The sequence below is a fragment of the Emydura macquarii genome, unplaced genomic scaffold (genome assembly GCF_026122565.2).
Source record: "Emydura macquarii macquarii isolate MOO-44397 ecotype Brisbane River unplaced genomic scaffold, CSIRO-AGI_Emac_v2 contig_2989, whole genome shotgun sequence".
Classification (NCBI taxonomy): Eukaryota; Metazoa; Chordata; order Testudines; family Chelidae; genus Emydura; species Emydura macquarii.
Window position 1 is genome coordinate 46947 of NW_027133126.1, and position 14721 is coordinate 61667.

Genomic DNA, 14721 nt, shown 5'->3' on the forward strand with positions numbered 1-14721 from the left:
GGGCTAGGCTGTTCTCGGTGGTGGCAGATGACAGAACAAGGAGCAATGGTCTCAAGTTGCAGGGCGGGATGTTTAGGTTGGACATTAGGAAAAAGTTTTTCACTAGGAGGGTGGTGAAGCACTGGAATGGGTTACCTAGGGAGGTGGTGGAATCTCCATCCTTACAGGTTTTTAAGCTGAGGCTTGACAAAGCCCTGGCTGGGATGATATAGCTGAGGTTAGTCCTGCTTTGAGCAGGGGGTTGGACTAGATGACCTCCTGAGGTCCCTTCCAACTCTAATATTCTATGATTCTAAGAGGAATCACTGAGACCAAGAATTAGGCAAGTTTCGAGGAGCAAGTGGCCGTTCATACCGAGTATGAGAACAGCAGAGTGATCACAGCGAACGGTCACCAGCGTTTGGGAAGGGAGATAAAACTCCTGCTTCGGGGCTTGAGCCCATCTGAGTGTTAGAGACCAGGAGACGGGGGCAGATTATCACCAGCTGCCACTGCACGGCTCTTCCACCGTGTTCTGCAGCACCGGGTGTTGGCCGTCGGAGCCGGGATACCGGTCTAGATGAGCCTCGGTCTGATCCAGTCTAGCAGCTCCTATATTTTGTGCAAGTGTCAGCGCTGCACGTCAGCCTCGCCGGCTCCGCGGTTTTGGCTCTCCAGAGGCTGAACAGCTCCTGGGCAGATTGAACCCGGGAAGGACCTACCAGCTGCACCTGCTACACGACGCCTCCTCTGCCCCTCGACCACTCGCGCTCTCGGGTTCTTCTGACAGCAGCAAGGCGGCGCCGCGTTTCCAGAACCCTGCTTTATTTTGGAAACGACGTACAGTTTGGTTCACCCCTGAAGGCTTCCGACAGTCCACGGTGGCTGGGCACGGAGCGTCCACCGTCTTTATCGAGCCCGTCATGGTTCGACTGGGACATTTCTAGCACTGCAGCCAGGGGCCCCGTGGTGCCAGGTGCTGTACGCACCCAGCCAAAGCCATGGCAGCTGCTCCAAAGGGCTTTTCCCCACAGCTCTGACACACTCCCTGCCGCGGAGAGGGAAGGCCTCTGAAGAAGGGGCGCCAGGGGCTGGGTTCTCGGTAGGGCGGCCAGAGCTCTCTCCCTCCCTCAGCTTCCTAACTGGCACCGAGTTGCAGGGAGATCTGAGGCTGGGTGTCTCTAAGGGCTTCAGCACATGGGGAAATTGATGGTAACCGTTACTGTGGAATAGCTGCCCATCTGCACACTCCGTTCTGGAATAATTAGTGCACTTCCAAAGGGACCTGGTCTGCAAGGGCGATCGTGATCAATTCCCCCCGTGGGCAAGCCCTAAGGATTCTCTCCACGCAGCTCCCGATACCAGCTGTCTCCAGACAAACCCCGTGATGTTGGCTGGGAGAACGGCTGCGCTGATTTCATCTTGGGCTTAGATCCGCCCCAGAAGACTGGCTGCGCTTAACCCCCACGGCCTGGGGCTGGGTGCAGGAACGACTGGCTGGGATCTCCGGCGGGGGAAGTGTTTGAACAGATGCACACCCGAGTTCTTCAAGTTCTAGGGACACCATGCTGTGTCCTCCCGTGAACGGGTGTTTCTATGGGAGGGGCTGGCTGGGACTTGTTACACAACCCCAGACCACAGCTATTGGCTGGACATCGCAGACAAGGGCTTTGGAAGACGCCGGCCCCATTCTCCATTCAGGCTGCCCTGGTTGCATAGAGGGGGTGTAAGTGTCCCCTAAGGAAACACCCTCGTGTACAGGGGTCTCCTTGTCAGTGTGGAGCTGGTACAGACTCTGCTATCAGCACTGAGGGATGGTTGGATCGGGGGCGTGGCCAGAAAGCCCTGCACTGTGGCTATTCCCTGTCCCCAGGACCCATGGGGAGCAGAGCGCACTGAGCTATTCCCATGGCCTGCACATGAGGCCCCTTCCCAGCTCAGGGGGGCACTAGCAGTCCGGACGCTGCGTGCTGGGGCTAGCGAGGATCCCCCCGCATCTCCCTGGTGCTTCTCTGTTTGCTCCGTGGGTCTCTTTCTAACTCTGGGGGTTTATCCCGCGTCCAAGCGCCGGGGACAGGGGTGAGCCCGGCTCACAGCTCTGCGGGAACAGACGAGGGTCACGTCTCATCACAGCCTCAGTGACGGCCTCGTGCCTTTGCCAAAACTGGTGCAGCACCAGGTCTGGGCTGAGCACGTGAGGTGGGGGTGGGGTATCTCAGCGGGTGGGGGTCAGGGACAGCTCACCACGGCAGTTGTTCTCGCTCGCGCCCCTGAACGTGTCTTTCCCAGAGCTGGACTCGTAGCCATTGATGCAGCTGCAACTGTAGTTCCCAGGCATGTTGGTGCAGTGTGCGTGGGGTCCGCAGTTCGCCGAGCTCGGCCCCAGACACTCGTCAATATCTGCAACACAGGAGGGGACGCTCTGTCCAGTCTTGGTAGGGAGACGTTCCCCATATCACCCCCTGCACTGAGCTGCGTGCTGGGACCCGGGCGACCGGTATCCTGTGAGCTTAGCAATCAAAGGCCTGATTCTCAGCAACACTCAGGCCACACCAGGCTGCTCTGGCAGCGTAACGGCCACTTGAGAATTTGGTATATTGAACATTGTTTTAGCCTCACAAGTTCTCTCTTTATATCTGCAAGGGGCCTTCCTGGTCCTGCTTGCAGGCTAGGGGCCTCTGTACGGAAGAGTGTGATCTGGTCTTTTCAGCAGTCTGTCTGCAAAAGAGCTAGACTACAGCAAACGGGTGGGGGGAGTTATGACATCTGCCGCAGGGAGCAGCCTGCTTTGTCTCTCTCTGTTTTGGGTTCTTGACTGTTAGGGTTCTGGACTTAAGAAATAACCTTGTGTTGTGCTGGAGCCATCCAGCGAGAGGATTTTATGCTTCGTTTCCAACTGTGTGTGTGTGTGCTATGAACATAACAGATGGCAGAACAGTCACTGTGGCATCTATGGGTCAATCCCTGTCCCACAATGGGGCCAATGACTTGAGTGGGTCCAAGATTTGGGGACATTTAGGAGTCCATGTTTGAAGCTTGGTCTCCCAAGGGGTGGAAATGTGGCAGAAATACCTATCACGTTCCAGTCACAGGGGAACACACCAGCATTGCCAGCCTGGGTCAGTCCCAAAGGCCCATCTACCACGGTATCCTGACTGTGACAGGTGCTACCGAGGAAGGTGTAAGTGTCCAGCTGCAGCCGTAGGATAACCTGCCCCCAGGAAGGTCTCTAATAATCAGAGGTCGGCTGAAGCCCTGAGGTGGGATGTTTTCCTCCCTCCCAGAATTATTGTCCATTAACTATCACAGCCCCAGTTATTGTCGTTCCCCATAGAGGCAGCCTGTCCCTCTTTAAAACTCGACTCACTCACAGCCTGGCTGCCAGTTGGTAGCAGTGATTCCACGAGGCTAATGCTGCAGCAGGTGGAAGAGTATTTCCCTGTATCTGCTTTGAATTTGCCACCTTTCTGAGTCAATGAAATCCATGCCCTGCCCCCTTGCTCTCTGGTCTTTTTAAAGCTCGTGATTTTCTAAACCAATCTCATGATTTCTTTGAATGCTTGGGATCGTCGTCACTGGAGACCCACTGAAGCCAAATGAAGTGTGTAGCTGTGCAGGGATGCATATAAGCATGTGCTTTGCTGAATCGGGGGCCTCAGCGAGCACTGACAGGGACCAGCAGAGAGAGATGCCTCTAGCATCCCCTGGTGGAGAAGACACCAGCACCTGGGTATCTCCTGCCAGGGGACTTACGGTGGAGCATGGGCCAGCTTCACCAGCCCAAAGGGGTCTCCGAATCCACTGGACTGCCAGCACAGAGAGACCCCTCTGTCTGTGCCCTGGGCCAACTCCTGGCTGCACTGCCCTGGGAGAGCGACATGGAGCTGGAGTAGAGAGAGCACGTGGCCTGGAGCAAGACCTGGGCCCTGAACTAAAGTCAGCAGAAGTTACTCTCTGAGCAAATGTCAGGCCCTGTCCGGAGGCAGAGGCTTGCCTGCAAGTTCCCTGTCCGGTACGTGAACTCGGCACCGGTGGTGCTGGCATTGCTAAAACACACTGACTACGTCAACACATTCCCGCAGGGCAGCGCAAGGAACAGCCCCAGCCAGGCACGATAGGATGGTTTGACAGAAGGGATGAGCAGTGATGCTTGGTCTGAAACATCAGGAGGAAAGTACAAAGCCAGGCGGTGAATAGGGATGTTTTGTGTGAAGTGTCGGGAGAAAGGTACCAGGGCAGGTCACAAACACCTTGTGACACATGGAAGGTGCTTCGTGAGTTGTTTACCCCAGATTGTTCGTCTCAGTCTATAGATGTCGGCGAATCCCGCCTTAACCCTTTGTCTGCCGTAGGGAGCAGTGAAAAGTCCCGCCACTCGCTGAGCTGGTCCATTGTCACGGGCACACAGGTATTAATGTCCCTGCAGCGTCTATGGGGTTAGTACCGTGTTTAGTCGGCAACACACCTGGCCGAACGCCTGCCCCACTGAACCGACTCTGTGTCTGTCTGGGCAGTTCGATCGAGGTCTGCCAGGCCGGCTACTGGCCAGAGCCGGGTCAGCGCACAGAGAGGACACACACGCAGCCAACAGCTGACAACACCCGTGTCCTGCACCATGCTGCTGGAAGCCAGGGTGTCTGAGGGAAGCTGGGGCTGGGCTGGCAATGCCACTCACAGCACGTGCCCCGCACAGCGCTGCCCAGGGGAGCTTGGGGAGTGGGAGTGTCCCCCAAACTAGCAGCCGCATCCTCTAGAGCCATGGGTGAGCACGGCTGCCTGGCCCCAGCGGGAGCTGAAACACTAGGAGACCTGGGGTGAATTCAACAACGCTTCAGCCCAATTCCGGGGCCCCTTCCGAAGCTCGGGTTAGGGGGGAGGGGCGAAGAAAGGGCTGCGCAGATGCTGTGTGCTGGGGCCAGCGAGGGTCCTCTTCCCTCTCCCTGGTGCATCCCTGCAAACCTGGGGGTTTATTCTCAATCCAAACACCCAGGGCAGGGGAGATCCTGGCCCCCACGGGCTGTGGGAGTGGTCGAGGGTCACGGCTGATCATAGCCCCAGTGCCTGGATCGGGCACCTTTATTACAGCTGGCAGCAGCGTCTGGTGCAGCACCAGGCCTGGAATGAGCGCAGAGGTGCGGGGGGGTCTCAGCAGAGCACAGTGGGGGACCAGGGACAGCTCACCACGGCAGGTGTTCTCACTCGCGCCCCTGAACGTGGCTTTCCCTGCGCTGGACTCGTAGCCATTGATGCAGCTGCAATAGTACTCCCCAGGTGTGTTGGTGCAGTTTGTGTGGGGTCCACAGTCTGCCCGGCTCAGCTCCAGACACTCGTCAATATCTGGAACACAGGAGGGGATGCTCTGTCCAGTCCTGGCAGGGAGACGTTCCCCGTATCACCCCCTGCACTGAGCTGCGTGACGGGACCCAGGCGACTGGGCCCCTGTGAGGTTTACAATCAAAGACCTGATTCTCAGCAACACTCAGGCCGCACTAGGCTGCTCTGGCAGCGTAACGGCCACTTGAGAATCCCCCGCCCTGAACAAGGGGCTTCCCCAGCTGGTGTGGAGCAGCTTTAGGGGCCTTGCCCCCACCCTGTTCCCACCCTTGATGCAGGGGCCGTTTCCGGGACGCCCTGCGCTGCAGCTATTCTCTGCCTCCCAGGGGCGATAAGGGGCAGATCAGGGGCGTGGCTGGGGTGCCCTGCACTGTGGATATTCCCTGCCCCCAGGGCCCATGCGGGTCAGATCGCACTCTGCTAATTCTGTGGCCCGCATGTAAGGCCCCTTCCCAGGCTCAGGGGGGCACTAGCAGCCGGGACGCTGTGTGCTGGGGCCACTGAGGGTCCCCTCCTGTCTCCAAGGTGCTTCTCGGCAGCACAAGGAGTTTGCTGGGTGGATCTCTTTCTAACTCTGGGGGTTTATTCCTCATTCAAGCGTCGGGGACAGGGATGAGCCTGGCCCCCAGCACTGCGGGAACAGATGAGGGTCACGTCTCATCACAGCCTCAGTGACAGCCTCGAGCCTTTGCCAAACCTGGTGCAGCGCCAGGTGTGGGCTGAGCAGGTGTGAGGTGTGTGTGTGGGGGGGTGTCTCAGCAGGTGAGGGTCAGGGGAGAGCTCACCACGGCAGGTGTTCTCACTCGCTCTCCTGAACGTGGCTTTCCCAGAGCTGGACTCGTATCCAACGATGCAGCTGCAGTTGTAACTCCCAGGCATGTTGGTGCAGTGTGCGTGGGGTCCGCAGTCTGCCCGGCTCGGCCCCAGACACTCGTCAATATCTGCAACACAGGAGGGGACGCTCTGTCCAGTCCTGGCAGGGAGACGTTTCCTGTATCACCCCCTGCACTGAGCTGGGTGAGGGGACCTAGGTGACGAGGACGCAATTGAATTTAACAATCAAAGGCCTGATTCTCAGCAACACTCAGGCCACACCAGGCTGCTTTGGCAGCGTAACGACCACTTGAGAATTTGGTGTATTGAAAATTGTGTTAGTATCACAAGCTCTCACTTTACATCTGCAAGGGGTCTTCCTGGTCCTGCTTGCAGACTGGGGCCTCTGTACAGAAGTCTGTGATCTGGTTTTTCAGCAGTCTGTCTGCAAAGGAGCTAGCCTAGAGCAAAGGGGTGGGAAGAGTTATGCCCATCTGCCGCAGGGAGCAGCCTGCTTTGTCTCTCTCTGTTTTGGGTTCTTGACTGTTAGGATTCTGGAGTTAAGAAATAACCTTGTGTTGTGCTGCAGCCGGCCAGCGAGAGGATTTTATGCTTTGTTTCCCACTGTGTGCGTGTGTGCTATGAACATAACAGATGGGAGAACAGTCACTGTGGCATCTATGGGTCAATCCCTGTCCCACAATGGGGCCAAATGGGGCCACGATTTGGGGAGATTTAGGAGTCCATGTTTGAAGCTTGGTCTCCCAAGGGGTAGAAATGTGGCAGAAATCCCTATCACGTTCCAATCACAGGGGAACACACCGGCATTGCCAGCCTGGGTCAGTCCCAAAGGCCCATCTACCCCGGTATCCCGACTGCGACAGGTGCTGCAGAGGAAGGTGTAAGTGTCCCACCGCAGCCGTGGGATAATCTGCCCCCAGGAAGGTCTCTAATAATCATAGGTCGGCTGAAGCCCTGACGCGGGATGTTTTCCTCCCTCCCAGAATTATTGTCCATTAACTATCACAGACCCATGTATTGTCGTTCCCCACAGAGGCGGCCAGTCCCTCTTTCAAACTCGACTCCCTCACAGCCTGGCTGCCAATCGGTAGCAGTGATTCCACGGGCTAATGCTGCACCGGGTGGAAGGAGTTTGCTCTGTGGGGTTTATCCCCCATCCAAGCGCCGGGGACAGGGGTGAGCCCGGCTCCTAGCACTGCGGGAGCAGGTGAGGGTCACGTCTCGTCACAGCCTCTGTGGTGGCCTCGTGCCTTTGCCAAAGCTGGCAGAAGCCCCGGTGCAGCGCCAGGCCTGGAATGAGCATGTGAGGTGGGGGAATGAGGGGGGTTCTCAAAGGTCGGGGCCAGGGCACAGCTCACCACGGCAGGTGTTCTCACTCACGCTCCTGAACGTGGTTTTCCCAGAGCTGGACTCGTATCCATCGATGCAGCTGCAATAGTAACTCCCACGTGTGTTGTTGCAGTTTGCGTTGGCTCCGCAGTCCACCCGGCTCGGCCCCAGACACTCGTTAATATCTGCAACACAGGAGGGGACGTGATGTCCACTGAGCTGGGCAGCGAGACCCAGGCGACTGCACCCCTGACTGGTGAGTGAATAATGCCCCGATTCTCAGTTCCCCATTTATGCTGCTGGAATGTCTGACCAAGGCCCCTGAGCGCCCAGCCCCAGGAACAGGGGTTCAGCTCCACCTGCACCCAGATCCCCCATGTGAGGAGAGGGTGGGGCGATGTCCCCTTGGAGCTCTAGGCTCCCTGTGTGTTGGGGGTGGGGGAAAGAGAAGCTCCATCCCCTCTCTCCTCCCCTCCCCACGGATCCCTGCATATGCGGGGAGGCAGAAGGTGTAGCTGGCTGCCCCTTTCAGTTCCTCTAGGTAGGGATCTGTGGGGCCTCTGCCACCAGGGCTGATAAAGGGCCAGGCTGGGCTTCAGACTGGTCCATGTGATAGGCCTCCCCTGCCCCAAACTGTGCCCGATCCACAGAGCCCAGGACTCCTGGCTCTTTAGCCCCAGCCGCAGCAGCTCCTGCTCCTTGCTCTGGAATCCCCTGGTTCAATTTCCCAGGAGAGCAGCCCTGACCTGTGCTGGTGCCCCCTGTTCCCCAGATGGGCTGAGCCCCACCCAACAGGCCCTAGAGGTGGCTGCTCTGGCCCAGCCCCCCAAGAACAAGGCAGGAGCCCCGTTACCGTCACAGATGGATGTTGGATCGCTGAATATTGGATTCCCAATCGGCTGGTATCCATCCTGGCAGGTGGAGTGGGTGCTGTTCACACACTTGGCGTTTGGCAGGTGTGACATGTGGTTGTTGCAGCTCTCAGAGGTACCTGGAGGGGTGAGAACAGCTGGACAGGGTCAGCTAGTGCAGAGCGGCTCCCCCCAAACACACACACAGCGGGACCGACTCCTTTCACACGCCCCATTCACTGATTCTGATCCCTGAGCGCCTGGCAAACAGGTCTGCCGCCATCCACTGCCTGGCAGCAAGTTTCTCCCACTGCACAGGAGGCCTGGACTCCCCGGGTAGTGCAAACGGGACGAGCCACCAGGGCCTGGCCTCGGTTCACATGAAACATTTTCAATTTCACCCAATTTTTCTCTTCTCCGCGGCGGTTCCGGTCACTCTCATTAGCCTCAGTTTGAATCCGAAAAGTCGCTTCGAACCGGAAAATGGGCATTTCTCGTTTTGAAAATTATTTCATCTCCCCCGACCTCAAATTTTTTCCTAGTAAATACAAACATTCCTCTGATCTGAACTGGTGCTTTAGGACAAAAAACATTTCCTTGGGAAAATCCTGCCTGGCTCTGCTCTGCATTGATGGACAGCAGAATTGGTCGCGAGGCAGTTTGGATCCTGGGCTGCCCCCTGTGACCCAGATCGTGACCTGCCTACAGGGGAAGCTCCTGGATCCTTTAGCTGCCCGGTGTTTGGGGGCTCAGCTGGGATCCCTCCCTCTGATCAGCGTGGGGGGACGGAGCCCGACGCAGCTTAGCCGGCTGCAGGGCCTGGGATCTGAGCAGACGGAGCAGGGTGGATCAATGGGAATCTGCCCAGATACCATCTGGGGATTCGCAGCAGAGCCGGTGTCGGGCGCAGAGTCCCCGGTGCCTGTTCTCGGCCAGCCACGGAGCTGGGAAGGGAAGGTGAGGGTTTCACAGGGCACCGTCTCCTCTCTCCAGCATGCACCTACCCTGCCCTAACCCTCCCTCCCCCCCCACGCCAAGGGGCTGCTCCCTGCTCGCCAGACCCCTGACTCTGTTTCCCTTCCAGAATGGAGAGGGCTGAGGCCGGAGACCCAGGGCAGCCGGAGCACTCGGGAAGGTTAACCAGGAGGAGTTGGCCTTACCTGATGTACTGTTACTCTGAGTCACGGTGTCTGACACGCTCAGGACGATGCAGAGCCCTGGAAGGCAAAGAGACGGGGTAAGGCACCATGGGCAGGCGCTCCCAACCCCTTGGCGACAGACACCCCCAACCGCCCCAGCCCTGCCAATCCTGGGCCAAGGGGCCCATCAGCGCCCTGGAGATGGTGGAATTAACCTGTCACACTGGGAAATCAGCCCCTGCTGGGATCCCTGTTAATGTTTTTAACTGGTTCCAGTTGGCAGCTGGACTTTTGGGCCAGGACAACTGGGTCTGCGGTTGTCTGTATTAGCAACAAAAATGAGGGCTCCTGATCATGCCGGGCGCCACACAGATCCCACCTGAGATCAGTGCACTCGTCCTGCCAGGTTCTGCATGGACCCGACCAAGACCAGGGCCCCATCACGCCGGGCGCTGCAGACACAGTGAGACAGTCAGTGACCCAAAAGGCTCATGCCAATAGAAAAAGGGAGGAGCATTTCCCCCCACTTTACAGATGGGGAAACTGAGGCACGGTGGGGGGGTAATGACTTACCCAAGGTCATGCAGTGCCTGCATGTGATGGACAAACCCACTTGGAAAGGGGAAGGACTGGGGGGAGGAAGGGGGTGGAGTGGAACAGAAAGACGACGCAGGCTGCTTTGAATCTGTTTTTCACTCAGGCATCGCCCCAGATCAGCAGCTTCCCACTGGTGTTTATTTACAACCGGGGTTCCCAGCCTTTCTGGCGCGGGGGCCACAGGTATCGTTTTTACAACCCTGAAGGGTCACCAGCCTCTGCCAGCAGCCCCCCCCCCCCCAGTGCAGCCAGACAGAAGGAGTTCAGCAAGGAGGCTGCCTCTGCACTGATCTCCCGTCCCCCGGCTGCAGCAGGGAAACCGCACCTGCCCTTAGCCCCGGGCGCTCCACCTGGGTCCCTAGGCCGTGGCTCCCTTCTGCAGCCAGGGGGATGTGAGATCCGTGCTCCCCTCCCTCTGGCTCCGGAAGGGACCCCAGCACCCAGGGACCCAGGCAGAGCTTTGCCGTGCTCCCTGCTGCAGCTGGGGGAGGAGAGTGCTGATCTCTGGTCCCCTCAGCTGCAGCAAGGAGCCTGCACCCGTCTTTTAGCCAATGGCAACGCACCTGGGTCCTTAGGCAGTGGCTCCCTGCTGCGGCCAGCGGGAGGGGAGCCCTGGGCCACTTTGAAAGACCCCCCCAGGCCATTTTTGGCCCCCGGGCCCAGGCTGGGAACCAGTGCGTTGCAGCCTGTTGCTCTGAGTCATTAACCACAAGCCAGTTCTAAGAAGCAGGCGATAAAGGGCCCGTGGGCCGAGTGCCCAGGTGGTGTGCAGAGGAGGAAATGACGGGGCTGTGGGACCCACTGCGTCGCCCTAGGAAGGGAGAGAGAAAGGGGGCGCTGCTGGGCTGCTCCGTTTGAGATTCAGGTCTGGTCTCTCCCCCCATGGGAGACTCTCCGGAAGACAAGGAGCTGGGGAGACCCCGGCAGCCCAGCCCCCGGGAGCGAAGGCCGAGCAATGAGCTCAGAGATTCCAAGGCCCAGAAAGGAGCAGGTGGTTCCGAGCCCTCGCCCCGCACGGGCCAGAGAATCACCCAGGGATTCCTGCACCCAGCCCACAGCTGGGACGGGGCTAGAGCAGAGCTTTCGAGAGCGACACCCCATCTGTCCGAATCTGCCGCGTCCCAGGGTGAACTGCCCTCCCCTCCCCGTTAAAACACAACCCGGAGTCCTGCCCTGAGAGGGGAAACGTTGGCGATTCGGGCGCAGCACGGCCTGCTTCCCAGGCAGCTCCAGCCCTGCTGGGACACAGCCCACCCCTCCCGGGGCAAAGGGCCATTGGTGCAGGGGAGAGCTGGGGATGGAACCCAGGAGTCCTGGCTCCTAGCCCCTGCTCTAACTACTACACCCCACTTCCCTCCTCCCAGAGCTGGGATGGAACCCAGGAGTCCTGGCTCCCAGCTCCTGGGAAATGGAAGCAGGGCCAGACTCATTTCATACAGCGGCTGTCAGTGATTTTTCATCTCCACTGTCATGGGCTGGACCTGATCCCTGGGGCCACCAGCCCCCCCCCAGATCCAGCCATTTCCACTGCGCGGCACTGCACAGCTGCAGCCACTAGGGGGCACCGCAGCCTCACACCAAGGCCCCAGACCCAGTGTCCAGGCCTGGGCTGGGTCCGGTCCCCCAAGTGGGGGTTCAGCCTGGGAGGGGGTGGAGCAGGGGAGCTGGGGAGCCCCCCAGTCGCAGAGAGTGAAAGGGCTCACATTCGTGCACGGGTGCAGATGTACGTACGGCACCCACGTGTGCCACCGAGGCACAGCCATGTTCACAGCCGCAGGCCGCCTGCTGCGGCATCAGATGCAGGAAGAAGGAGCCCCGCCCCCCACCTCCCCCCAGCACCCTCTGCTCAAACCCCAGCCGGGTCCGACTCGAGGGAGCATCCTTCAAACCCACCCGCTGGCCCTGACGGAGGCCGAAGAGCTGCCGCGATTGCCCAGAGAGAGGCGATGCTGGGCCCTGCCCCCCCCCCCCCCAGGGACATGGCCAGAATCCCCCATGCGGCCCCGCCCCACCCTACCAGCCCCACTGCAACCCTCTTGGCAGGAAATCAGCCCTCCCCCCAAGTACCCCACAGCCAGCGCTCCTGCCCTGTTCTCCGCAGCGCCTCCTGCTGGGTCAGCCCGGGGCTGACATCCTAATACTCCAGCACTTTCAAACCGCTGTGGAAGTGGGGCCTGGCGCTGGAGGCGCTGGCAGGAGTCCCGTGTAGCTGGCAGGAGCCGGGGCATCACGTCAGCGCCAGGCTGCCCCAGCAGATGGCAGCGGCCAGGCAGCGACCACGGCCAGCAAGCCCCGTCCCCTCCCACTGCGCCGGGAATCATGGCACAACCTCTGCTGAGAGCTGACGCTTGAGAGACCCCAATTCCCCTGCCCCCTGGATTCCCACCTGGCCCCCCTCGGCCCCTGCATCCCACCTGGTCCCTCGGCTCTGAGTCCAACATGGCCCCTCAGCCCTTTGGACTCCCACTTCCCCTGGGTCCATGGTCCCACAACCCGTCTGTCTGGATCCAATACATCCTCCCTGGATCTAGCAGCCCCCCCAGTCCTAGCTCCGATGGGGCCCCACCCCATCTCCTGTGCTCCCATGGTATGATCCAGTGTCCCCCTTCCAGGTCTGCCCTCCCCCAGCTCCCCTGACATTTCAATGCCCCATTTGGGGGGGAAGGTGGATGAGCCGTGTCCCCCTCCCCCGCTCCCTGGGAATGGTTCAGGCTCATATCTCAGCTGGGGGGGGGGGGGGGGGGGGCACAGAATGACCGTCCCTTTCTCCCATCTGGCTTCTCTGTGGCTTGGCCTGCAGCCGCCTCCCACCAGCCAAGAACGTTTTCCCAGGGGGCAGAAGTGATGAAAAGGAACGTGGGGCGGGGGGGGGGAGCGGGGTGTCAAGAGGCCTTAAAAAGACAGTGCGCAGCTAGCCAGGGCCCCTCCCTCTGTGCCCCCCCAACGGCACCGATCCTGCCCCTGAGCACCCGCAGCAGAGACACCCGCGGCAGTTCGGGGGTTGGGCATCTGGGCGTGGAAGTTTGGGAAGGGACCGGGGCGCAGGATTGGGCCCTCGCTGAGCAACAGGGGCCGGGGGGTGAACAAGAGAGAAGCGGGGCACGGGGCAGAGACCCAGAGGCTAGGAGAGGTGCCCAGATCGGACCCGCGTGGAGTCACCCCAGGGAGGGATCCAACCTACAGCCCAAGCCAACCCCCTGTGCCTCCCCAGGGCATCCCACACCAGGGCCCGGGAGTGCTTGTTCTGGGGGAGGAGGGCAGCGGCCCCCAGACCAGGCCTTTCCCCACCAAGGGACCGAGAGATCCCGAGGGGGCGGGGGGGGCGGATTCTCCTCCCGCTGCCCCCAGGAGTCACCCCACTGTGAACAGGCCCAGTTACTGCCGTTGGTGCTGAATGTCAGTTCTCCTTTCCCACACGGGGGTGTAAATCTGGAGTAACCCAGCTGGGAAATGGTGTAAGTGGGGGCTGGATCAGGCCCTGTGCCCTACCCCCTACAAGCACGGACTGGCAGGCACTCGGAGACCCCCCTTACACAGCCCCACTGGTACCATGCTGCCCCAAGGCTCCCGCCCCAGGGGTCAGGCTGGGGGGTGGAATCAGAGCCACCCCACCTCACCCGGGGGGGCTGGAGGAACCAGGGCTGTTGCCAGGCAACGATCCTGGGACAAATGGCCGATTCTCCCCCTGACGCACTGGGACGGGCCGCCCCACTCCAGCGACCGCGGCCCCAGGCAAAGTGCAGCCAGCCCCCAGCTGTGCCCTCCTCCTTCCCCGGGCGTTGGATCAGAGCCACCGCAGAGCCCGGGCTGCTGGGGGGGGGGGCGGTTCCAGGCTGGCGCCAGCATCATGGGCACAAACTATGGGGCAGGAGAGCATCCGGGGAGGGGAGGGGCTGGGCTGACACACGGGGAGGGGGCTGCTCTGGGAACGGACTATGGAAGTGACCCCCCCCCCCCCCACATGTGCGTCAGGCAGATCCCCTGAGCGCCGTGACAGGCCTACCACGCTCTCAGCGCTTGGCACGAGCACATGCCCACTCCCCGACCCGGCACAGCTGGCCCGGCTCCAGGCCGATGAGCCGAAGTCTCCTCCAGCTCCAGCATCGTCAGGCCAACTCGTTAGCCCCCCCTCAGTGGGCTGCAGCTGCCCAGCCCTGGGAAGGTCAACAGGCCACAGGGGCATGGAGGGCACCCCCGGGGGGAGGGGGGAGGGACCACGCAGGGGGCACAGAGGGCAGATTTCCCTCGTAGACTCTTGTCGCAGTGCCCCAGGCCAGCCCAGCCAAGACTGGCCTCCCCTCCCCCCCCATTTACTGAGTGTCTGTCACATCGTTCCCAGCAGCCGCCCTGCTGCAGGATAACAGCCTACTACTCTGCCTGCTGCTGGGCTGCTTTGCTCAGGGGCCAGGAGTTTATTCTGGGAGCAAACCAGAGCTGCAATCAAAGAAACACCCACCAGAGGCTCGGGAGACCGGCGCCTCCTAGGGCTACAAGGGGTTAAGACAGCAGAGTCCTGGAGGGCTCACCCCTCAATTCCCGGCCCGTAGCCCACCCCCCCAGGCAACCCGCACAGCTGGATTGATTTAGCCGCTCAGCACAATCTGGGCTGCATTTCTCAGGCGGCTCAGCTGTGGTTTCCTCTGGAATTTGCCGCCCCC

At 60.3% G+C, this 14721-nt stretch overlaps 1 protein-coding gene across 1 annotated transcript in view; it reads right to left on the minus strand.

Annotated features, from left to right (window-relative positions):
• Window positions 1–10049, minus strand: part of LOC137140818 (adhesion G protein-coupled receptor E5-like) — a 44092-nt gene extending 34043 nt beyond the window's left edge. The window contains exons 1-7 of the mRNA XM_067529464.1: window positions 10040–10049; window positions 9488–9544; window positions 8330–8467; window positions 7506–7661; window positions 6099–6254; window positions 5161–5316; window positions 2224–2379 (exon numbers count right to left, since the gene is read on the minus strand). Of these exons, the coding sequence (XP_067385565.1) occupies window positions 2224–2379; window positions 5161–5316; window positions 6099–6254; window positions 7506–7661; window positions 8330–8467; window positions 9488–9544; window positions 10040–10049 (829 nt within the window). The remainder of the gene's footprint in view (window positions 1–2223; window positions 2380–5160; window positions 5317–6098; window positions 6255–7505; window positions 7662–8329; window positions 8468–9487; window positions 9545–10039) is intronic.
• Window positions 10050–14721: the final 4672 nt, after the last annotated feature.